The sequence below is a fragment of the Pseudonaja textilis genome, chromosome Z, assembly GCF_049901715.1.
Source record: "Pseudonaja textilis isolate UNSWEBS1 chromosome Z, rPseTex1.2, whole genome shotgun sequence".
In the NCBI taxonomy this organism is placed as follows: domain Eukaryota; kingdom Metazoa; phylum Chordata; class Lepidosauria; order Squamata; family Elapidae; genus Pseudonaja; species Pseudonaja textilis.
Window position 1 is genome coordinate 117699209 of NC_142008.1, and position 25141 is coordinate 117724349.

At 39.1% G+C, this 25141-nt stretch overlaps 1 protein-coding gene across 1 annotated transcript; it reads left to right on the forward strand.

Moving 5' to 3' along the window:
* Positions 1-15027: 15027 nt before the first annotated feature.
* Positions 15028-24812, forward strand: LOC148124324 (vomeronasal type-2 receptor 26-like). The gene is made up of 6 exons (XM_087918435.1): positions 15028-15518; positions 16170-16461; positions 19123-19986; positions 21456-21683; positions 22129-22255; positions 23894-24812. The coding sequence occupies exons 1-6, from the start codon at positions 15322-15324 to the stop codon at positions 24790-24792; spliced, it is 2607 nt and encodes an 868-aa protein (XP_087774561.1). The 5' UTR covers positions 15028-15321; the 3' UTR covers positions 24793-24812.
* Positions 24813-25141: the final 329 nt, after the last annotated feature.

Consider the following 25141-nt stretch of genomic DNA (forward strand, 5'->3'; position numbering starts at 1 on the left):
CCAGGGGAAACCGGCCCAGAGATCTTGGCCAGGCTGCTCAGAAGCCATTGCCATTGCCTCTTTCCCAGGACTCCGAGAGAGCGGCTGGCCCAGAGCCTCCTAGCTGGCTTGGCTTCCCAGGCAGGACTGGAACTCAGCCCCACCCCTGGATTGAAGCCCCAGCCACCCAACTGACTCTGGTGGGATCCACATGACCCTCTGAACCTGGTCTCTTCCCCAGTGGCCGCATTCACATTTGCACCTCTGTTGAAAGGCTGTCAAAATGCCTTTCTTCTGAGGATTCGATTTTCCCGCTGGGAGAGCTCCGGCGCAAGGATACGGACAACTGCTTGAAAGCTGGATCTTTTTATTTTTCAGGAAGGTGAGAGATAGCAAGAAGTCTGCATTCCTGGGCTAGCTACCTTCGAATGGTAAGTCCCTGATTTTTATACCTTTTTCTCCTTTTGTGTGAGTGCTTGTGTTTGTATTTCTTAATGTTTTAAATCTTGTCGGGGGTTGTCTTTCTTCCCGCCAGAGGGTAAACTCCGCGGGGTGCGGAAGGCAAACTTTGCGGGGTGGTTTGATTGTTTTACCAGTTTTGTCCTAATATTTTTTAGCTTAATTGTTTCTTATATTTGTTTTGTGGCAATCTCCTGTCTGTCTCCTTTGTAATATATTTTGTGTCTTTTGTCTGTTTGTTTTGCTGATTTGGCATGTCTTGTGTTTGTAAGGGTTTTCTTTTCTTGTTTCCCTACTTTTCTTAATTATTTGGGCTTTTGTCTAAGGGGCCTCTTTTATTTGATTCCTTTTCCTATGCAAGTTTGTTTTATGGCTGGCCTGATGTTCCCTTTGGGCTTTTCCTGCTTGGGTGACACCACTGTCCTTGTGAAGTTCCCTTTCTTAACCATGGTTTGTTTCCTGAGGTTGAACCATTTGGCCGAGTAGTCAGTGGATGATGGGAACTCAGAAGAAGATGAATTCCTGGAAGAGAAGCTGATCAAGAGGAGATACACAGGCAGGCTTCAACTTCCAATCATTCATTTAGTGACCGATCCAAGTTACAACTGCACTGAGAAATGGAACTTAGGACCATTTTTCACAATTAATGACCTTTGCAGCATCAAATGCAGGGATCAGAATTGAGGTGCTTGGCCACAATTTCATGTTTATAATGGCACCAACGTCCCAGGGCCATTGTGATCCCCTTTTATGACCTTCTGACAAGCAAAGTCAATGGGGAAGCCAGATTCACTTAATGACCAGGTTCCTAACTTATCAACTGCAATGATTCATTTAATGACTGTGGCAAGAAAGGCCATCAAATGGGGCAAAACTCACTTGATGGATGTCTCACTTAACAACAGAAATGTTGGGCTCAGTTGTGGTCATAAGTTGAGTTCTGGCAATCCATTCTAAACCTTTCCCTGGAGGCTGACGGACCCAATTCCAAACATAGCTACTAATAGTGATAGAGGCACCAGTAACTTTACACAGCAAATTGAGATTTTGTCCTGGTCTTATAGTTCCAGGCCCCGATGATACAAGTTGAACCTCAGCAAGGGACTCTAGAGAAGAAAGCGAAATAAAAATTAGAATTTGCATATGTTGAAAAAAGAAATAATATTGTTGCTTTCTGTAAAATTGTGTACTCACATTTTGGCATGGCTATCAGAAAAAAGAAAAAATAGCCAGTAATTCATAATGGTTCCTTAAACAAATTTCCTCCGATCCAGTGCTTTGAAGAATATGCACTCAAACAGAGAGTTTTACTTTTAAAGGAGAACATCTGGTGATATTTCCATAAATCAGTGGGCTTTAAAGAAGATCTTAGAAAGCAAGGTAAGCTTGCATTTTCGAAGAATCTGGAAAAAGCCTCCCTCCCTCCAGTCCTCCTTCCTTCCTTTCCTTCTTTCTCATGTCTTCTTTCTCATATTGTGCTTCCTCTTTGTATTCTGTTGTTTCATTGGCAGTTATTTTTATTTTATTTTATTCTATTTGTCAATTGTTTACAAGATAATAAGTATAAGTGTATACATAGTTATGAATACATGAAATGGGTACATATAAGAAAAATAAAAGAAAAATAAAAGAAACAATAGGACAGGGATGGTAGGCACATTGGTGTGCTTATGCACGCCCCCTAGAGACCTCTTAGGAAAGGGGTGAGGTCAATAGTAGACAGTCTAAGGTTAAAGTTTTTGGGGTTTGGGGAAGAAACTACAGAGTCGGGTAGAGTATTCCAGACATTGACCACTCTGTTGCTGAAGTCGTACTTCCTGCAATCAAGCTTGGTGCGGTTAACCTTGAGTTTGTATCTGTTGTGTGCTCTTGTATTGTTATGGTTGAAGCTGAAGTATTCATTGACAGGTAGGACATTGCAATGTATGATTTTATATACCATGCTTAAATCAGACCGAAGACGGCGTAATTCAAGGTTTTCTAGTTCTAGAATTTCAAGTCTGGTGGCATAAGGTATTCTACAACGAGTAGAGGAGTGGAGAACTCTTCTTGTGAAATATTTCTGGACTTTCTCAATTGTGCTAATATCAGATACGTAATGTGGGTTCCAGACTGATGAGCTGTATTCAAGTATTGGTCTAGCAAATATTTTGTATGCTCTAGTTAGTAGTGTGATATTACCAGAGAAAAAGCTATGTATGATTAGGTTAACAACTCTTAATGCCTTTTTGGCTATGTAGTTGCAGTGGGCTCTAGCACTTAGATCATTAGAAGTGAGTATTCCAAGGTCCTTGACAGAGCTTGGATCATCAACAAGATCTTGACTATTCAGCTTGTATTTTATTTTCGGATTTTTTTTGCCAATATGTAAGACAGAGCATTTATTTGTTGAGATTTGAAGTTGCCATTTGTTTGACCATTCTGATACATAGTCGAGGTCTTTTTGAAGGGTAGCAGTATTGTCTGTGGTATTGAACAGCTTTACATCATCAGCGAAAAGAACGCAGTTGCTCTTAATATGATCACAGAGGTCATTTATGTAGAGTATGAAGAGAGTTGGTCCTAGAACACTGCCTTGGGGGACACCACTATTGACAGGTACAGAATTTGATAGGACGCTCCCAATTTTGACCATTTGTTGTCTGTTTGACAGGAATGCTTCTATCCAGTTACGCAGTTGTCCAGAGATACCATAGGATTTTATTTTTAGTAGTAGTTTGTCATGTACCACTGAATCAAAGGCTTTACAGAAGTCTATGTAGATTGCATCTATTGTTTTGCCCTGATCAAGTTGCGTAGTCCATATGTTTTTGCAGTGTAAGAGTTGCAGATTACAGGATAGTTTTTTTCTGAAACCAAATTGTTTATTGGAGAGTAGGTTGTTTGTCTCTAAGTGGAGGATGATGGATTGGTTAATAATTGATTCCATGACTTTACAGGTGACGCAGCATAAGGAGATTGGTCTGTAATTTTCAACTAGGCTGGGGTCTCCCTTTTTGAAGATGGGGATGACCGTGGCTTGTGACCGTAGGTTAGGCAAGGAACTGGTCCTGAAAGATTTTTCAAAGATTATGCTTAGAGGTTTGGCTATGGCAGTGGGTAGCTTTTTTAAGAAGTAGGCACATATTCCATCCGGTCCAATAGATAGAGATGGTTTTAGATTGCGAAGTGCTTTTTCAACATTGTCTTCTGTAAAATCGATATGTATTAGATCATTGTAGTTATCTGTGGTTCGGCTAGGAAATACTGGGCATGATCCATTGCTGTTTACAAATACTGAGCCAAAGAATGTGTTAAAGAGGTTGGCTTTAATGGTGTCGTCGTTGCAGTCTTTACCATTAGGTCCTATCAGGGGTGGGATGGACCTTGAATCTTTTAGTTTGTTGTTTACAAAATTGTAAAAAGCACGGGTGGAATTGGTGCTTAGAAGGTTTTCCTCTTGTTTAATGTGATAATTGGTGCATTCGGTCTTTATCTGGTGGCATAAATTTTTGTATCAGCTTTTGAAATTGGCAATGTGACCAGATTTGTTTTTCCACCAGAGTGATCTCTTTTTGGATTGAAGTTTCCTTATTGTTATGGGCAATCTGTTTTTTTTTTTGTTTTTTTTTGTTTTGTTTTGGGAGTTGTTGGTACATATAGTTTGATGACTCTTTTGACTTCAAGTAAAAATATGTTGTAATGGTCTTCAACAGTATTGCATCCAGTAAATAGAGATTGCCAATCAAGGGATGAGAGGTCGTTGTTTATAAGATCATAGTTGCCTTTTTTGAAGTTATAATTGGGGATTACGTCATTGTGGTGGTTTTTGTGTGGACGTACGTTGAGACAAAAGTCAATCATATTGTGGTCACTGCTGGAAAAGGGTTCTTTATAGTTTGTATTCCGTAAATTAAATTCAAACTATTGTAGAAGATGAGATCGAGGCAGTTGTTTAGTCTAGTGTTGTTGGTTACTAGTTGTTCCAGTCCCAGATTTGTAACAGTATTGTAGAAGGTTGCGTGTATGGTTTCAGTTGTACATTCATTTAGGGTCCAGTCAATATGAGGCAGATTGAAATCTCCAAGAAAGATAAAAGCGTATGGGCAGGATGCTGCCCATGTTAGTAGTGTATTTAGCTTGTTTACATGTTCAATGTCATAATCAGGTGCTCTGTAACATAGTAAGAATCGAATTGTGATATTTAAGGATAGTTCACAGATAATGGTCTCAGGAAGAGCAAGCTCCTGGGTAACTTGGATGTTTTTTAGAGGTAAGGACTTTTTATAGAAGATAGCAACACCACCTCCTCTACAAATTTCACGATCTGATCAGTAAACATGATAGTCTCTTACTGTGGTAATGGAGTCAGGGAGAGATGCGTTGAGCCATGTTTCACAGACAAATATAATGTCGAATTTAGCCATATTTAGTAGGAGGAAAAATTCAGGTATTTTATTTACAAGGCTTCTTGCATTGAGTAGCTTGCATTTAAGACCAGCAGTAGTTGGAATTGAGGTAGTTAGGGGCATGCATGCCTAGTCTTGGGTGATGGTGGATTGGTTGAGGTAGGGTTGTGGTTGAAGGTTAAAGCTGAGTTGCGGGATGTGTGACTTACTTTTGATACAGTCAGCATGGTAGTCAATGTACAGGTCCTTCTCTCCTTTGTCGAGACGTTTTTTGAGTTCAGTGCGGAGTACACGGGAGCGGGCACGTTGCTGTATGGTTAGGTCAGGGCGACAACGGAGGTTCTTATGGTTGGTGTTGGTTTTGGCAAGTGAATTTATAGTGTAAATGAATTTGCATTTGCTTGATTCATTTTTGCAAATGACCCTGCAGAAGCATGGGGTCACAGAGCTGTCTCTGTTTTTGAGCTCTCGGCCAATGCAGGAAATGTCAAGTATTTCATCAGGGGAGATGGTTGATGCTTGATAATCACTGATGATGTTTTGGACAGTTGTGATGCCATCATTATCATTGATGCCCTCTAGACCAAATAGGATGGCGTTTGGACATTTCCGTTCACACTCAAAAGCCTCTCTGATGAGGATTGGGATATCAATATTTGTCTGGGTTATGTTTTTCTGTGGATTGGGTTGTGGATTGGGTTGTGGTTGTTGGGTAGAGATGTGGTTTGTAGCTATTGGATGTTCAGGTTTTTGCATTGTGTCTTTTTTTTCGAGGTTGGATAATCTTTCTTTTAAGGCGTCCAAGGATGCTACTATGGTGTCAAGGGATGTTAATCATGTTTCAATGGTATCAACTCTTTCCAACAGATCCAGTTTGGGTCTGCATGATTTGCAGAGATATGGAAACTCATTGCATGATTCTAGGTATTGAATCATTTGCTTGGGTAATCCCAAGCAGTCATGATGAGCGTATTTGTTACACAGAGAACATTTGATGGAGTTTTCATTATCCTTTAGAGTTTTGTAGCATTTAAGGCATGTGCAGGAGTCTTGTGGTTCATTGTTGGGGATTAGTTTCTCTTTAGGTTGTGGTTTGGCATTGGATTTTTTTCTTGGCATGGTAGGTTTGTTAAGATAGTACATTGATTGAATTAATTAATGGAACAATTTTGGGTAATCAATATAGCCAATATCACACCAATCAATCAATTGCAGTAATCTCTCTAGTCAGATAATTTCCTAAGTAACAATCAACCTAATCAATTAATTACACTAAGTACTAATCAATTAATTACACTAATCATTAGTCACACTGTTCAATTAAATTCACTAAATCACTGATTTTACTAATCAATTAAATTACATGAATCTTGATCTTTTAAACTAGTCAGTAATCACACTATTTGCACTAAACACTCTAATCATACTAATCAATTAATTCAATAAATCAATTAAACCATTAATAAAATATTTTATAGAAATTGATAATCTAATCATTGATGTAGGTGATGAGGTAGAAAAGTTGTAAGTTTTGAGGTAATGAATTAATGGGTGTTTGATTAAAGTAATGAGGTAGTATTGAGAGTCTTTAAGGAAAGGGTTGTCTGTTTTTCTAGCAGCTGTGATAGACTGGGTAAGAGGAATTTATTGCTCTGATTGCTGCTGTTATTGCTCTGTAAACAAAAGACTGTAACAGGATGTTCAAAGCACGCTGGGTTTTTGAAAGAGATCAAAACTCGCTGAATTAAAACACTTTAACTACAATCAATATGTCTCTGAATAAGATTGATTTGCAGTAGTTTCCTAAAGTTCTTCAAGTTGAATAGTACTAAAAATACAGTCCAGAAATTTGGGTTAACTAATCCAATCTGTCCTTTACTTTTAAAGTTACTTCTAGTTGCAATACCTTTTTTTTTTTAACTAAATCTGACAGTCACTCCAGATCATTAATCACAGTTATTTTCCTCCTTTGAGTCCCACTTTCCAAGGAAAATTCCACTGCAGAAATTTGAGTGATTCTAACCAAGACTAAGCACGCTGTTACAAGATCTTTCCTTTCTTTTTCACTTCTGTCTCAGCTGACTTACTGGTTTTGATTTAGCTCTGCTGGCAATTCTCTTTTTAGTTCGGATGGAGGGGTTTTCTTCGGGTCAGTCAAGGAGACTGTCCTCTCCTCTCAACAACCGAATCATTCCTCTGCCATCCAGGGTAACTTTTGGCTCCTAAGAGCCTCACGGCTTTCTCCTCCCTCCTTGTTTCTCCCTGCCAGCTGTCCGATGTGGCTCCGGGGAAACTGTGGCGGGGATATTAATGGAAATACTTTGTCTGGCGTGGAAGATACTTCTATCAGCTGTGTGAGGGATTTAAATGAAGGTACGTTGTTTGCACTCCACAGGCTCCAAGTGATCCAGTTCAAGAGCTCCACCAGTGTGGTTAATAGGGCTCGATGGAAAGAGCTTCACTTCTCTGGGGAAGGAGAGGAGGGCTCTGGATCAATTAGCAGGAGCTCTGCTAGCATTATTAGGGCTCCACAGCTTCAGAATCCAGCGTTTTGGGCTTGTTTTTGGGGATCAGGTTTACTCACAGTTACTGGTGCAAGCAGCAGCTTTAAAAGTGATTTCTGGTGCAGGTGGTGGCTTTATAGGGAGATAGTGCTCCAGGAGCGAGAGCTTCACCTTCCTAGTTGGGCGCCACCATCTTCTTGTTAGCTACTCAGAAAATATACCTAGTGTTGGGAAGCAAGTTGCCCCACCCAACTCACCACAGGACAACTCACCCTGACCTACTTGCCATGGGACAACTCAAGAGAATTACCTCTGGCTTACCCCAGGCTCAATGTTTCTAACTTGAGGACCTAAAGCAAGAGAAGGCCCTTGAAAATCTCTTGTCCCTTTCTTGAGCTATTGTCCAGCAGTGAGTTGCTCTATGGCAAGAGGGCCAAGCTGAGTTTTCCCATGGCAAGTTGGCTGGGGTGAATCAGCTGCAGGAAGTTGGCCAGAATGAATCAGCAGTGGTGAATTGTCCCATTCTATTACTGTGAAAATCTTCATATCAGAGGTGGTATTTAGCAGGTTCTGATCAGTTCTGGAGAACTGGCAGTGGAAATTTAGAGTAGTTTGGAGTAGCAGAAACTTTGAGTAGTTCAGAATACCACCTCTGACTAGCCCCGCCCCCATCTATTCTCTGCCTCACAAGTCCCAACTGATCAGCTGGGTCTTCTTTTGTTACCCTGCACAGGACAACAGAACTGGAAAGCAGGTTAGTAGGGTGGGGAGGGGATGGAGATTTTATAGTATCCTTCTCCTGCCATGCCCACAAAGCCACACCCACAAGCCATGCCAAGTCCACCAATCCACACCCACAGAACCGGTAGTAAAAAAAAATTGAATCCCACCATTGCTTCATATGTTCTGATTTATCCATGGCCCTCTTAGGTTCTAAAAAAAGATCAGTCTGCCTCTATATTTTCTTCCTTTTTCATCCTTTACTCTAGATTTTCCTTCTTGCTTTTCCATTGTTATTTCAAGTTATCTCAGCAATACTAGAAAGCTTCATATGACCTGTGAAGAGGTTTGTTTATGTGTGTATTCAGGTCTGTACTTAGGTATACTTTCTCCTAAGGGAAACTCTGGGGGATTCATAATATCCAATGATCAACAAAATTAAAAACAAAACAAAACACAATACTATGTCAATAAATATTACCCCTTCAATAAACACATTGCTAATTTATTTATTTATTTATTTATTTTTGTCAATTGCTTACAAAATAATTGGTATAAGTAAAAACATAGTTATGAATACATGGATACATATAAAAAAAAATAAAAAGAAAAGAGAAGAAACAATAGGACAGAGATGGTAGGCACACTGGTGCACTTATGCACACCCCCTACAGACCTCTTAGGAAAGGGGTAAGGTCAATAGTAGACAGTCTAAGGTTAAAGTTTTTGGGGTTTGGGGAAGAAACCACAGTGTCAGATCTGCCCTAATTAAACCATGAGCCAAGTTTCAAAAGAAATCCAGTTATTTATTAGGAGCAACACATCGGCACATATCCAAATGAAGTCAGCTCTGCTTGATGTAATTTACAGCCTGCCTATGAACCTATTCCCCCCCCCCCCAGGTTGTGTCATAAACATTCTGCAATGGAGCACTTTTGTGGGCCTCTCCGATTGGTCCCGGTAGCCTGGGATACAACATTGAAGAAGGTATGCGTGGAATGTACTTCTAGTTGTGACTGCTGTGCTGCTCCATCAGTTTCCCCCCTCCTGCCAATGGCAACTTGAGAGCAGGCCAGGAATGCTTTACAAGTTGACAGTACACTAATAGGCATACATTAAAATGAAATTTCATTGCAGGCAAGCATGTGAGGTGCAGGAGCAGCTGGGCCACAGGCACTGCATGGTAGGTCAGGGGTGAAGACAGCAAGCAGGTGTGGAGACAGAGAGGAGCTGAGCCATGAGCTATGGGTGGTCTGGGAGAGTTGTGAAGGCAGGCAAGTGGGCAAGGAGCGGAGAGTAGCTGGACTGTGGCTGACATATGGTAGGTGCCCACAGCCCAGCTTCTCCCTGGCTCCTCACCCACTTGCCTGCCTTTGCCCCTGGCCTACCCCATGGTGTCTGCAGCCCATCTGCTCTCTGGCTCCTCGCCTCCTCATCAGCCTCCAGGTTGTCCAGGTAAGTGGTAAAGGCAGTCCAGGGTGGGTGCAGCATGGTCTGGGTGAGTGGCAAAGGCAGGCAAGCAGTCAGAGAGCAGTTGGGCCACAGGCAGGACTCTAGATGAGTAGACGAGGTGAGATAAGGAGTGGCTGGGAGGGGAGGGGTGGGCAGAGTGGGTGGGGCCAGCCAATGGTGGGATCAGCTGGTTTTCTGAACTACAGAAAAAAATAATGCTGAATCCTACATCTGCCATTAACTTTTCATAATTCATAGATTTCCTGAATTCTCTCAGATGAGAAAAATGTTAAAGGAGATCATTTATAGCTAATAAGGCAGAGAAATCTCATGATACTGAATATCACTATCAATATTGTAAATAATAAAGATTAATGGAGTTGGGAGGGACCTTGTAGGTCATCTATTCCAAACCCCTATCCAAGCAGGAGACTGCACCATTTCTGTTTGTGGTGTGTGGTGACCCAAACTGGATGCAGTATTCTAGGCATGGTATTACTAAGGCTTTATAGAGTGGTATTATCTGATCTTGATTGTATCCCTCTATTAATGCCGCTTTGGATTGCATTGGCTTTTTTGGCTGCTGCTGCACACTGCTGGCTCATATTTAGCTGCTGTACACTAGGATTCCAAGATCCCTTTCACAATTACTGCTATTAAGCCTGGTTTCACCCAGTCTATATGTGTACTTTTCACTTTTTTTGCCCAAGTGTAAGATTTTACTTTTCTACATTGAATTTCATTTTGTTATATAGGGCCCAGTGTTCAAATCTTTTATGGTATTAGCTATTCCTTTTTTTTTTTTTTTAATAAACTTTATTAGTTTTACTTTTTAAAAAGTCAACGACAACACAGCTACAAAGTATATACAACAAAAAGACGAACAAGTCTTGGCATGGGCCAAGAGGGAAAGAGAGGAAAGCTTGAGAGAGGAAAGAGGAAAGGGAAGGGAAGGGGTGGGGGGAAAGTGGGGATAACAGAAGTAGAGAAAACATTTATAATAAAACCATATTTTTGTGACTGTCTGTAAGGTCTTTTCTTCTTCCAGACTATCATCGGCAGTGCTTTTCTTTATCTCTGCCTCGGAGGCCTCGGCCTTAATTTTCTTAGAGGTGATCTATCTTTGATTAAGCCAAATGTACAAAGGATTCCAATTGCTATAATAGGTTGAAGATTCTTTATTTTTTAATGCTTGTGTTAGTTTGTCCATCTGCCCTAATTAAACCATGAGCCAAGTTTCAAAAGAAATCCAGTTATTTATTAGGAGCAACACATCGGCACATATCCAAATGAAGTCAGCTCTGCTTGATGTAATTTACAGCCTGCCTATGAACCTATTCCCCCCCCCCCCAGGTTGTGTCATAAACATTCTGCAATGGAGCACTTTTGTGGGCCTCTCCGATTGGTCCCGGTAGCCTGGGATACAACATTGAAGAAGGTATGCGTGGAATGTACTTCTAGTTGTGACTGCTGTGCTGCTCCATCAGTTTCCCCCCTCCTGCCAATGGCAACTTGAGAGCAGGCCAGGAATGCTTTACAAGTTGACAGTACACTAATAGGCATACATTAAATGAAATTTCATTGCAGGCAAGCATGTGAGGTGCAGGAGCAGCTGGGCCACAGGCACTGCATGGTAGGTCAGGGGTGAAGACAGCAAGCAGGTGTGGAGACAGAGAGGAGCTGAGCCATGAGCTATGGGTGGTCTGGGAGAGTTGTGAAGGCAGGCAAGTGGGCAAGGAGCGGAGAGTAGCTGGACTGTGGCTGACATATGGTAGGTGCCCACAGCCCAGCTTCTCCCTGGCTCCTCACCCACTTGCCTGCCTTTGCCCCTGGCCTACCCCATGGTGTCTGCAGCCCATCTGCTCTCTGGCTCCTCGCCTCCTCATCAGCCTCCAGGTTGTCCAGGTAAGTGGTAAAGGCAGTCCAGGGTGGTGCAGCATGGTCTGGGTGAGTGGCAAAGGCAGGCAAGCAGTCAGAGAGCAGTTGGGCCACAGGCAGGACTCTAGATGAGTAGACGAGGTGAGATAAGGAGTGGCTGGGAGGAGGGGTGGGCAGAGTGGGTGGGGCCAGCCAATGGTGGGATCAGCTGGTTTTCTGAACTACAGAAAAAAATAATGCTGAATCCTACATCTGCCATTAACTTTTCATAATTCATAGATTTCCTGAATTCTCTCAGATGAGAAAAATGTTAAAGGAGATCATTTATAGCTAATAAGGCAGAGAAATCTCATGATACTGAATATCACTATCAATATTGTAAATAATAAAGATTAATGGAGTTGGGAGGGACCTTGTAGGTCATCTATTCCAAACCCCTATCCAAGCAGGAGACTCTGCACCATTTCTGTTTGTGGTGTGTGGTGACCCAAACTGGATGCAGTATTCTAGGCATGGTATTACTAAGGCTTTATAGAGTGGTATTATCTGATCTTGATTGTATCCCTCTATTAATGACGCTTTGGATTGCATTGGCTTTTTTGGCTGCTGCTGCACACTGCTGGCTCATATTTAGCTGCTGTACACTAGGATTCCAAGATCCCTTTCACAATTACTGCTATTAAGCCTGGTTTCACCCCTATAGTCTTTTTCACTTTTTAGTGTAAGATTTTACTTTTCTACATTGAATTTCATTTTGTTATATAGGGCCCAAGTGTATTAGTTTTACTTTTTAAAAAGTCAGCGACAACACAGCTACAAAGTATTTCTGGCATGGGCAAGAGGGAAAGAGAGGAAAGCGAGAGAGGAAGAGGGAAAGGGAAGGGGAAGGGGTGAGGGGGGAAAGTGGGGATAACAGAAGTAGAGAAAACATTTATAATAAAACCATATTTTTTTTGTGACTGTCTGTAAGGTCTTTTCTTCTTCAGACTTCATCGCCAGTGCTTTTCTTTATCTCTGCCTCGGAGGCCTCGGCCTTAATTTTCTTGAGGTGATCTGCCCTAATAGGTTAATTCTTTATTTTTTTTAAACTGCCCTAATTAAACCATGAGCCAAGTTTCAAAAAGAAATCCAGTTATTTATTAGGAGCAACACATGGCACATATCCAAATGAAGTCAGCTCTGCTTGATGTAATTTACAGCCTGCCTATGAACCTATTTTCCCCCTCCCCCAGGTTGTGTCATAAATCACATTCTGCAATGGAGCACTTTTGTGGGCCTCTCCGATTGGTCCCGGTAGCCTGGGATACAACATTGAAGAAGGTATGCATGGAATGTACTTCTAGTTGTGGCTGCTGTGCTGCTCCATCCGTTTCCCCCCTCCTGCCAATGGCAACTTGAGAGCAGGCCAGGAATGCTTTACAAGTTGACAGTACACTAATAGGCATACATTAAAATGAAATTTCATTGCAGGCAAGCATGTGAGGTGCAGGAGCAGCTGGGCCACAGGCACTGCATGGTAGGTCAGGGGTGAAGGCAGCAAGCAGGTGAGGAGACAGAGAGGAGCTGAGCCATGAGCTATGGGTGGTCTGGGAGAGTTGTGAAGGCAGGCAAGTGGGCAAGGAGCAGAGAGTAGCTGGACTGTGGCTGACATATGGTAGGTGCCCACAGCCCAGCTTCTCCCTGGCTCCTCATCCACTTGCCTGCCTTTGCCCCTGGCCTACCCCATGGTGTCTGCAGCCCATCTGCTCTCTGGCTCCTCGCCTCCTCATCAGCCTCCAGGTTGTCCAGGTAAGTGGTAAAGGCAGTCCAGGGCCGTGGGTGCAGCGTGGTCTGGGTGAGTGGCAAAGGCAGGCAAGCAGTCAGAGAGCAGTTGGGCCACAGGCAGGACTCTAGATGAGTAGACGAGGTGAGATAAGGAGTGGCTGGGAGGGGAGGGGTGGGCAGAGTGGGTGGGGCCAGCCAATGGTGGGATCAGCTGGTTTTCTGAACTACAGAAAAAATAATGCTGAATCCTACCATCTGCCATTAACTTTTCATAATTCATAGATTTCCTGAATTCTCTCAGATGAGAAAAATGTTAAAGGAGATCATTTATAGCTAATAAGGCAGAGAAATCTCATGATACTGAATATCACTATCAATATTGTAAATAATAAAGATTAATGGAGTTGGGAGGGACCTTGTAGGTCATCTATTCCAAACCCCTATCCAAGCAGGAGACTCTGCACCATTTCTGTTTGTGGTGTGTGGTGACCCAAACTGGATGCAGTATTCTAGGCATGGTATTACTAAGGCTTTATAGAGTGGTATTATCTGATCTTGATTGTATCCCTCTATTAATGACGCTTTGGATTGCATTGGCTTTTTGGCTGCTGCTGCACACTGCTGGCTCATATTTAGCTGCTGTACACTAGGATTCCAAGATCCCTTTCACAATTACTGCTATTAAGCCTGGTTTCACCCAGTCTATATGTGTACTTTTCACTTTTTTTGCCCAAGTGTAAGATTTTACTTTTCTACATTGAATTTCATTTTGTTATATAGGGCCCAGTGTTCAAATCTTTTATGGTATTAGCTATTCCTGTCAGCTTAGTATAATCTGCAAATTTGATAAGTTCCCCTTCTATTCCCTCATCTAGGTTGTTTATGAAGATATTGAAGAGTACTGGACCTAAGGCAGAACCTTTAGGTACCCCACTGCTTACCTCCCTCCATGTAGACCTAGACCCATTAAGGACAACTCATTGAGTACAGTTTGTCTGACAGTTACAAATCCACCTGGTGATGATGCTATAAATCCCACTTTTCTCTGCTTACCAAGAAGTAGGTTGTGGTCTACTTTGTCAAATGCCTTGCTGAAGTCTAAGTATATTATGTCCACAGTATTTCACTGGTCTACTAATTTAGTCACTATGTTGAAGAATGAAATAAGATTAGTTTGGCATGATCTCTTTTTAATAAACTCGTGCTGACTGCTAGTTATTACTTTACTCATTTCTAGATGTTGGCTGTTTTTTTTTTAATTTCCAGTATCTTAACGAGTATGGATTTTAGGCTGATTGGTCTATAGTTTCCTAGGTTTGCTATTAATTCATTTAACACTGCCAGCCTGAAAATATGGATGACTTCCTTCAAATGACTTATTGACTTAATGTTTCATTCCTTAATATATAAAAAGGTTTCCTCTACTTTGTTCAACTACTCTTTTCATTTTACTTGGTAAACAGGAGCTGTATTCCTTTGTAAGAAATGAATATGAATTTCTCTTATTTTATTATTTTACTTTATTTCATTCATCAAATTTTTATACTGCCCACCCCACCTAAATAATTTTAGAAGGTTCATTAAGTCAATTTCATATTACTAATCTCAATTATACTACAAGTATAAGCATTTGCTCATTTGAAAAGGAGTTGAACCAGCAGTCACTTATTTTCTCATCAATAACAAAATAATTATCTCTGAGAGCAATTACTATATTTTTTTTAGCTACATCAAAACATCAAAAGATGTAGAGAAAGGTGTTTAAATAAAACAGCCATCAAGATATATGCTTGATGTTAAAGCAGTTCTTGAGCCCCAGGGAGTTTGGCACAAGAGGGAATAAGGGGTCTGTTTGATCCATTGCTTCAAGTTCCCTCCCTCCTTTTCTTCTGCCAAAGTGTTATTTGAAATTCTAGTGATAGCCAAAATATGAATTTGCACTCTCATGGATCTTCAGATAGAAAGTGTTAGATCCTCTCTTTCATTGCATTCTCAGATATAAACCTTGGATTAATCATTTGATTAACCATTGGAATCCATACTTCACTATGGATAGGATGGAAGACACTCATATTTTCAGCCTAAACATGCAGTGAAGATATTGTTCATTGGAATCTATGCTTCTCTATCTGTAGGATGGAAGACACATACATTTTCAGCTTAAATATGCAGTGAAGATGTTGTTCCTTCTGATGTTTTTGGGGCACAAAGTAATTGCTCTGAGCTGCCCTGAAAAATATATCTTCCCTGTCCCACATGAGTGGTACCAGCCTGGTGATCTCATCATTGGTGGGATACTGTCTCACATTGTTTACCACTTTAATGAAATTGAATTTAAGGATGATCCCTCTCTAAAACCTTATGACTTACCACTGTAAGAATCCACACACCCACCCTCTTTTCTAATCCTAACCAGATTCACAAACATTGCATAAATGAGTAAAAGGTATTTGAGGATAACTATAAGTTCTTTATGGAATCTAACCTTTCTTCATTTCTCAAAGGAATGTAGTTGTGGAGAAGAAATAGTTTCATTTACATTGCATAAAGTTTTTCTCATGAAATGAATGATCAATAGGTCATTCCAAGAGGTGATTGGTGCAATAAGTTTTTTGGGAAAAAACATTTAGTGAGTTTAAAAAATTTAAAACAAATCTGCAGGATCATTCATCTCAAAACATGGAAACAATGAATGATACTTAATGGATCTATGCCTTTGCTATTTATTGTTAAATTGATAGAAATAAATGTAATAGCTTGAAAAAAGTAACTTTTTATTTGTTATAATACGTCAGCATTGCAAATCATGAAAATATTGTCTAAAAACTATGGTATATTTGGGGTCAAATATTGGCTGCAAATCATAGAAATTCTCTGAGAAAAGTACATTTGAACTTTCTGCAAATGTTTAAGTCTTTTAGAAAGCGATTATCTTCCTAGTTTCATGAGATATAGATTTTTATTCATAGAGAAATAATGTAATTTTACATAAATTTTTCAATGGAGATATTTAAATCATTTCTAGTGTAATAATCAAATTCTACCAACACATCCTTGCCTTGGTCTTTGCTGTGAAGGAGATCAATGAAGACTCACAGATCTTACCCAACATCACTCTTGGGTTCCACATCTATGACAGTTACTACAACCCAAGGATGACCTATCGGACCATTCTGGACCTGCTTTTCAAATCCCAGAAGTTTGTCACTAACTACAAATGTGATGGCCAGAAGAATCTCATGGCCATCATAGGAGGATTAGGTTCAGACACATCGTCTTATATAAATGAACTTGTAAATTTCTTCAAGATTCCACAGGTAAATATGTAGGGATTGAGGAAAAAATATATGTGTCATTGTTACTGAGCATCAGATATAAGTTCAATTTTTAATACAAATTTCGGCAGGGCTTAAGGTAAAGTACTTAGCCCTTTTTTTGAAAGTACAATGCCAATCATAGAAGTGTCCCAAAATGTACAAAATCATCCATTCTTGAAGGCAGATTTCAATATAGTCCTTTCTGCTCTTATTAAAACTATTGATCTACTATACAGTTAATCTTATTTTTTATTTATTTACTTATTTTTGTCAAACATAGTTATGAATACATGGATACATATTAGAAAAATAAAATATAAAAATAAAAGAAACAATAGGAGAGAGACAGTAGGCACATTGATGTGCTTATGCACACTCCCTACAGACCTCTTAGGAAAGGTGTGAGATCAATAGTAGACAGTCTAAGATAAAAGTTTTTGGGGTTTGGGGAAGAAATCACAGAGTCAGGTAGAGTATTCCAGACATTGACCCTTCTGTTGCTGAAGTTGATTTTCCTGTTGCGATTAACCTTGAGTTTATACCTATTGTGTGCTCTTGTGTTGTTATGGTTGAAACGGAAGTATTCATTGACAGATAGGACATTGCAATGTATGCTTTTATATACTATACTTAGATTGGACTGAAGGTAGCATAGTTCTAGGTTTTCTAGGTCTAGAATTTCAAGTCTGGTGGCATAAGGTATTCTGCAATGAGTAGAGGAGTGGAGAACTCTTCTGAAATATTTCTGGACTTTCTCAACTGTGTTAATATCAGATATGTAATGTGGGTTCCAGACTGATGAGCTGTATTCAAGTATTGGTCTAGCAAATGTTTTGAATGCTCCAGTTATTAGTGTAATATTACCAGAGAAAAAGCTACATGAGATTAGGTTAACAACTCTTAATGCCTTTTTGGCTATGTATTTACAGTGGGCTCTAGCACTTAGATCATTAGAGATGACTCCAAGATCCTTGACAGAGTTTGGATCCTCAACAAAGTCTTGATTTTTCAGCCTGTGTTTTATTTTCTGATTTATTTATTTTTTGCCAATATGTAGGACAGATCATTTATTTGTTGAGATTTGAAGTTGCCATTTGTTTGACCATTCTGATACATAGTCAAGATCTTTTTGAAGGGTAGCAGTATTGTGTGTGGTGTTGAATGGCTTTACATCATCAGCAAAGAGAACTCAGTTGCTCTTGATACGATCACAGAGGTCATTTATGTAGATTATGAAAAGAGTTGGTCTTAGAACACTGCCTTGGGGGATATTACTGTTGACAGGTACAGAATTTGATAGGACACTCCCAATTTTGACTATTTGTTGTCTGTTTGACAGGAATGCTTCTATCCAGTTATGCAGGTGTCCAGAGATACCGTAAGATTGTATTTTTAGGAGTAGTTTGTTGTGTACCACTGAATCAAAGGCTTTACAGAAGTCTATGTAGATTGTGTCTATTGCTTTGCCCTGATCGAGTTGTGTAGTCCATATGTTTTAGCAGTATGAGTTGCAGATTACATGATAGTTTTTTCCTGAAACCAAATTGTTTATTAGAGAGTAGGTTGTTTGTTTCTAAATGGAGGATGATGAATTGGTTAATAATTGATTTCATGACTTTACCAGTGACGCAGCATAAAGAGATGTAATTTTCAACTTGGCTGGGGTCTCCCTTTTTGAAGATGGGGATGACCATGGCTTATGACCATAGTTTTGGCAAGGAGCTGGTCATGAAAGATTTTTCAAAGATTATGCTTAGAGTTCGGCTATGGCAGTGGATAGCTTTTTTAAGAAGTAGCCACATATTCCATCTGGTCCAATAGATAGAGATGGTTTCAGATTGCGCAGTGCTTTTTCAACATTGCCTTCTGTAAAATCGATATGTATTAGATCATTGAAGTTGTCTATAGTTTGACTAAGAAATACTGGGCATGATCCATTGCTGTTTACAAATACTGAGCCAAAGAATGTGTTAAAGAGGTTGCCTTTAATAGTGTCATCGTTGCAGTCTTTACCATTAGGTCCTTTCAGGGTGGGATAGACCTTGAGTCTTTTAGTTTGTTGTTTACAAAATTGTAGAAAGCATGGGTGGAATTGGTGTGTAGAAGGTTTTCTTCTTGTCTAATGTGATAATTGGTGCATTCAGTTTTTATTTGGTGACATAAATTTTTGTATCGGCTTTTGAAGTTGGCAACGTGAACAGATTCGTTTTTCCACCAAAGTGATTTCTTTTTGGATTGACGCTTCCTTATTGTTATGGGTAATTTGTTTTTCAGGTTTTGGGAGTTGTTAATGGTACATATAGTTTGATGACTCTTTTGACTTCAAGTAAAAATATGTTGTAATGGTCTTCTACAGTATTGCATCCTGAGAATAGAAATTGCCAATCAAGGGATGAGAGATCATTGTTTATAAGATCATAGTTGCCTTTTTTGAAGTTATAATTGGGGATTCCGTTGTTGTGGTGATTTTTGTGTGGATGTATGTTGAGACAAAATTAATCTATTACAATAGTTTGAAATAATTTCTAGAATTTCATTCTATATTTAGGGGAATTTCAGGAAAAAAATATCCTTCCTTGGATATATTTACATGACTCTTTGATCTGAAGAGATCACTTCAGAGGTAACAATTGAACAGAATAATATTCTGCTTTCTTTTAGCTGACCTATGGCTCATTAGCCCAACAAGTTTTTCAGACCAGTAAACAATCTTCACTTTATTACATGGTCCCAAAAGAGGACTATCAGTTCGTTGGGATTGTCCAACTGCTTCATCATTTTAGTTGGACATGGATTGGCATTTTTGCTGTAGATAACAGCAATGGAGAAAATTTCTTACAGAAAATGGAGCTCTTATTTTCACAAAATGGCATCTGCTCATCATTCATTCAATGGCTTCCACAACTCATCAACATGGCAGACTATGAAGACCTTTATTTCCAAATTTCCAGTATTTCCATTAATTTGATGAATAGCAAAGTCAAGACATTGCTTGTCTATGGAGAATCATTGACCTTAATGTCTCTCAGAGGTGTTGCATTTGTGGCAGATTCTGAAAATAAGAAAATTTCATTACTTGGAAAGGTGTGGCTCATGACGGCACAGATTGATTTTACACTCTCAGGCCTTCAAATCAAATCAGATCTCCAGATGTTCCATGGAGCTATTTCCTTCACCATTCATTCAAGAGTAGTTGCAGGTTTCAAGGAATTTCTTCAGACTGTAAATCCTCTTTCAGGCCACAGAAATAGTTTTCTGCAGAATGTTTGGGAACAATCATTTGACTGTTCATTTCCAAAACCAGAATTACAAGAAATGCCCAATAGACCATGCACTGGGGAGATGAAGCTGGAGGATCTTCCTGGGCCTGTGTTTGAAATGGAAATGACTGGACACAGCTACAGTGTCTACAATGCTGTTTATGCTGTGGCTCATGCTTTGCAGGCTTTATACATGTTACGTTTCAATAGAAAAAAAACTACAATAAGTAAAAATCCTGAGCTTCCAGATATGCAATCTTGGCAGGTATTCTCTCTCCATTGGACACTTCTTTTACTGTAATGAAACGTTTGACACAGAATTATGTTTTGAACCAATTGTGCAAAGCCTTCACATTTTATGCTTGGAAAATAAAGTTAATGTATGATCATTGAGAAGCTGATATATAAATTAGGATTAATGTATTAATAGGGTTTGTGTAGGAAATCAACATAGTTTGCCCAGTAAGACATGGGTAAAATGAAGTCCTTGATCATTTCCATTTTGGCACCTTCAAAAATAACCAATATCCCAAGTTACTTCTGTTTGGCTCATGAACTTTTAAGGTGGAGAAGCTGTTGCTATCAGAATTCAAGAGGAATGTATATGATGTATCAGACTAATATCACTCTATAAAGCCTTAGTAATACCATACCTAGAGTACTACATCCAGTTTTGGTCACCACACTATAAAAAAGATGTTGAGACTCTAGAAAAAGTACAGAGAAGTGCAACCAGGATGATTAGGGGACTGGAGGTTAAAAGATATGATCAATGGTTGCAGGAACTGTGCTTGTCTAGTCTAGTGAAGAGAAGGACCATGATAGAAGTCTTTCAGAAGTTCAGGGGCTCCCCAGAGAGAAGGGGGGCAACCTGTTTTGCAAATCACCCAAAGATCAGACTGGGAATAATGGATGGAAACTGATCAAGGAGAGATTCAACCTGGAAATAAGGAGAAACTTTCTGACAGTGAGAAAAATCAACCAATGGAACAGTTTGCCTTCAGAAATTGTGGGAGTTTCATTACCAGAGACTTTCAAGAAGAGATTGGACTGTCATTTGTCAGAAATGGTGTAGGGTGTCCTGCTTGGGTAGAGGGTTGGAATAGATGACCTATAAGGTGCCTTCCAACTCTGTTAATCTGCTAAAATGTAGTCCTTTTCAGTTGTGGCCTCCACCCTTTGGAAACTAGCAATAGTAATAGCACTTAGACTTATATACTGCTTTACAGTGCTTTTACAGTCCTCTCTAAAGGATTTACAGAGTCAGCCTCTTGCCTTCAACAATTTGAGTCCTCATTTTACCCACCTCGGAAGGATGGAAGGCTGAGTCAACCTTGAAAAGCTATCTTTGTAAGAATATCTCTCTCTATTTTATCTATTGAGGAACACTCAAATCTCACCTTATAAAAGCAGGTTAAACCAAATTTGTCTATCCCAGGCTCTGAAATAGTTTTGTACCAATTAAGAAAGAAAAAATGAGGATACAAAGAAATATATAGATACTAGACTCTTTTTATTTATTCTGCTTTGGTTCTTTGAGGTTGTTTTTTAGCCTTCCTTAAAATGATATGTATTTAATAATAGAGTACATCTCTGAAATATTCATTATCAATTTTTAGATGTACTTGTTTGATAATTATTATAGAAATGGGAAGAATGTGTGAATGAAACTTGAATGTACCTTTCCATTGTTATCTTTTCAATCCCCTGTCTTTTTCCTTCTCTTTCAAGTAGCTCCATCCATTTCTTCAACACATTTCTTTTAACAATACAGCTGGTGAGACAGTATTCCTGAATGACAAAGGAGAAGCAATGAGTGGATTCGACATCATTAATTTCATCCCTTTTGCAAACAGATCCTTTCAGAGAGTTAGAGTTGGAAAGATAGATCCTCAGGCCCCAAAAGGGAAGGAATTATTCATTGATGAAGACATTATTGTCTGGCACCCATCTTTTAATCTGGTATGCAGACATTAAATCAACTATAATTTGTTCCATTATGGTTTTGATCCATTTTGATCCCAAATTGAATATATTTTCTTTATAAATACAAGTTTTGCTTTTAAAAGAAAAAAAATGGGCATATTTAGTCCAAATGTCTTCTGAAGCATTTACCAAATTGAGATAATAACATTCCAATATGAAAGCCACATTTTCATATTTGGCTTGCATTTCTCTTTGAAATCATAGCTGTTGCATATTTTAATAACCTTGTTACCATACATATTTCTCAGTACAAGTAGACTTGTGCATCCTTGTGATTTCAAAATCTTCTTAATGGGTAGTATAAATCCAACTAGATACAATTAATTCACTAGCCCTTTAGGAAATCAAGGATTTGTTCCCCTCATAAAGGAGAAACATTAATAATTATGTTTAAAATATCACTTTTAATGTTTGTTACCAGGTTCCTCCATTTTCTCGATGCAATGACCCTTGTTTCCCTGGATTTTGGAAGAAAGGGATTGAGGGAAATCAGTTCTGCTGCTATGATTGTGTTCCATGCCCCAAAGGGAAGATTTCAAATCAAAATGGTAGGTTCAACAATCCACTAATTTTTCATTAGCTACATCTAAGCAAATACACTATGTTAGCACACATACAGTATACTTACTTGTTTAATTAGTTCTTCAGACTGGAATACTATTTTCTATGGATCACAATTTGTTGTTGAGGAGTCAAAATTTGCCCATTCTGGCTGGTAGTGTTAACTATAGAGGCTCGCTCTGTCTGTCTGTCTGTCTATCACCTTTCATCATCATCATCATCATCAATCATCATATCATCTATATCTATATCTATCCATTGAGCCTATTATGATCTATAACTATTTATATGTTTTTCATATTTTCAAACTGTTTGCATTAGTTCGGTTGTTTTACAGAAACAAAATATCAGAATAAACTCAGGAAATATTAAGCATTTTTAAAACATAGTCAGCATGACATATTTTTTTTTTTTGCACTAGTAAAAGTAATTTTGTTTTCCAGTATCCAGATGCTACCCATTACATTTTCCTGTAAAAAAAAAATATCTGAAGCATCCATCTTTTTGCATCTGAGATTTGAAAACATCATTTTGCTCAGTTTATTCTTTACTAAAATTAAAAGTAACTTATTAGTAATTTTCTCAGAAATAATTCAATTTAAAATGTTGGAATGAAGAATTAAAACCATTAAAATTAGAGTCCAAAAATTGTTATCTTCATAGCTCTGGCTCACCACACATTTTTGGAAGGGGCTTGTCTGCAAGAAATTTGAAGGAGTGTTTGCAAATTGATTTTGCAAACTCAAAAGTCTTGTGTAGAAATTACTACAAAATAATTCCTAAAAAACAAAAAGCTTAAGAACTTGTGCTTTTTGACCAGCATTCTGTAAGGAATTTACTATTAATTGCAATTGTCTTGAAATCACATTGCACTCAATTTTCTAGTTAGGACTACCTGCCTAAACAAGTGATTTTGTGACTTCTTATAACATTGCTCTAAAATCTGTTATACATCATGTGATCTCACTGAATAAAACAAATATATACAATAAGCATCCGATAGCCAGCAAAAACAGGCTCCCAATCTCAGTTTTTGGTTGGGACAGTCTCTTGCAACCCTCTGCCAGTAAAAGGGAGCTTGGGATGGCTCAGCACAGCCCTTGTCAGCTCCATTTTCACCAGCAGAGGCACCATGGGCCCATCCTTCACTGTTTCCAGGGTGGGCTTGTGGCCAGGTGAAAGCACCCCGTGGGCCAGATCCAGCTGCCAGGCCTCGAGTTTGACACCCCTGTTCTGTAAGAAAGAGAAATGTTACAAGAATTTAAATGAATGAAAGTGTTTTCCTCCTCAGAGTCAGTACTTTTGCTTCTGTCACTTAAGTCTTATATCCATCATCACGGTTTTTTTCTTCATATTTTGAAAAAAAATGAGAAAAGTTTAAATGTTTTATATTAAAATTTTAGAAAGGATTGCTTTTCAAAGAATAATTAACTTTCTCATTGTTCTTTCTTTTATAATGAGTCCTGAATAATACAGTTGAGGAAAAACTGCATTTTCATAGAAACATGACCACACTGATAACCAGTAGAAAAAAATGAAAATGAATAACAGTTATCACACATTCAGAAGTAATTACAAGAAATATAAAATGCATGGATGATGAATTCCTTGACTTTTTCCCCCAGATATGGAAGATTGTTTTGAATGTTCAGAAGTTCATTATCCAAATAAGGAAAAGAAAAGATGTATCCTGAAATTAGTGGTGTTTCTAACCTTTGAAGAAACCTTAGGAATCAGTTTAGTCTCAAGTGCTCTTTGTTTCTTCTTCTTGACCTCCTGGGTGCTTGGAACTTTTATTAAGCACAGGGATACTCCCATTGTCAAAGCCAACAACCGGTCCCTCACCTACACCCTGCTTGTTTCTCTTCAATTCTGTTTTCTCTCCTCTTTGTTGTTCCTCAGCCAACCTGGCAAAGTGACCTGCCTTCTCCGACAATCAACTTTTGGCATCACCTTCTCAGTAGCCATTTCTAGTGTACTGGCCAAAACCATCACTGTGGTTGTGGCTTTTATGGCCACTAAACCAGGATCTCAGATGAGAAAATGGGTGGGGACAAGATTGGGTTTTTCTATTGTAGTTTCCTGTTCCCTCTTCCAGGTATGTATTTGTACTTATTGGTTGTCAACATCTCCCCCATTCCCTGAGTTGGACATGCACTCAGATTTCCAAGAAGTGATTTTACAGTGCAATGAGGGTTCAGCTTCCTTCTTCTATTGTGTTTTGGGTTACATGGGTATCTTGGCCATTGCCAGCTTTATTGTGGCTTTCCTTGCCCGTAAATTACCTGATACCTTTAATGAAGCCAAGTTCATCACCTTCAGCATGTTGGCCTTTTGCAGCGTATGGATCTCCTTCTTTCCAGCCTATCTAAGCACTAAAGGAAAAGCAATGGTAGCTGTGGAGGTCTTCTCTATCTTGTCCTCCAGCACTGCATTACTGGGATGCATATTTTTGCCAAAGTGCTACATCATTGTTTTACAGCCACAGCTCAACCACCAGAAGCCACTCATAAAGAAGAATTAGCATACCTTGTGTTCTTTCCCAATAAGATAAACTGCTTTCCAAAAGGAATAAAAAGACTGTACAAAAGCCATATAGAAGCTTTTCTTTCTGTCAAAGGAAATTTGTCAAGTATTATTCTTATTATTAGATTGAAAAGGTTGTGTTATAGTTGTGTGGAATGAATGAATGAATGAAGTATCCTTGACTGTCCTGAGTTCCCTGTCCATTTCATCAGGTCCACCAATGTCACTGTTCCCAGATAACAGGTTAAATCTGTTTTCCAAGCATCATGCACCATCTTTGGACTCAAACTGAGAGGAAATCTGATCCACCAGGTTTTGCTCCTCTGCACAATCTTTACGGTGATAAT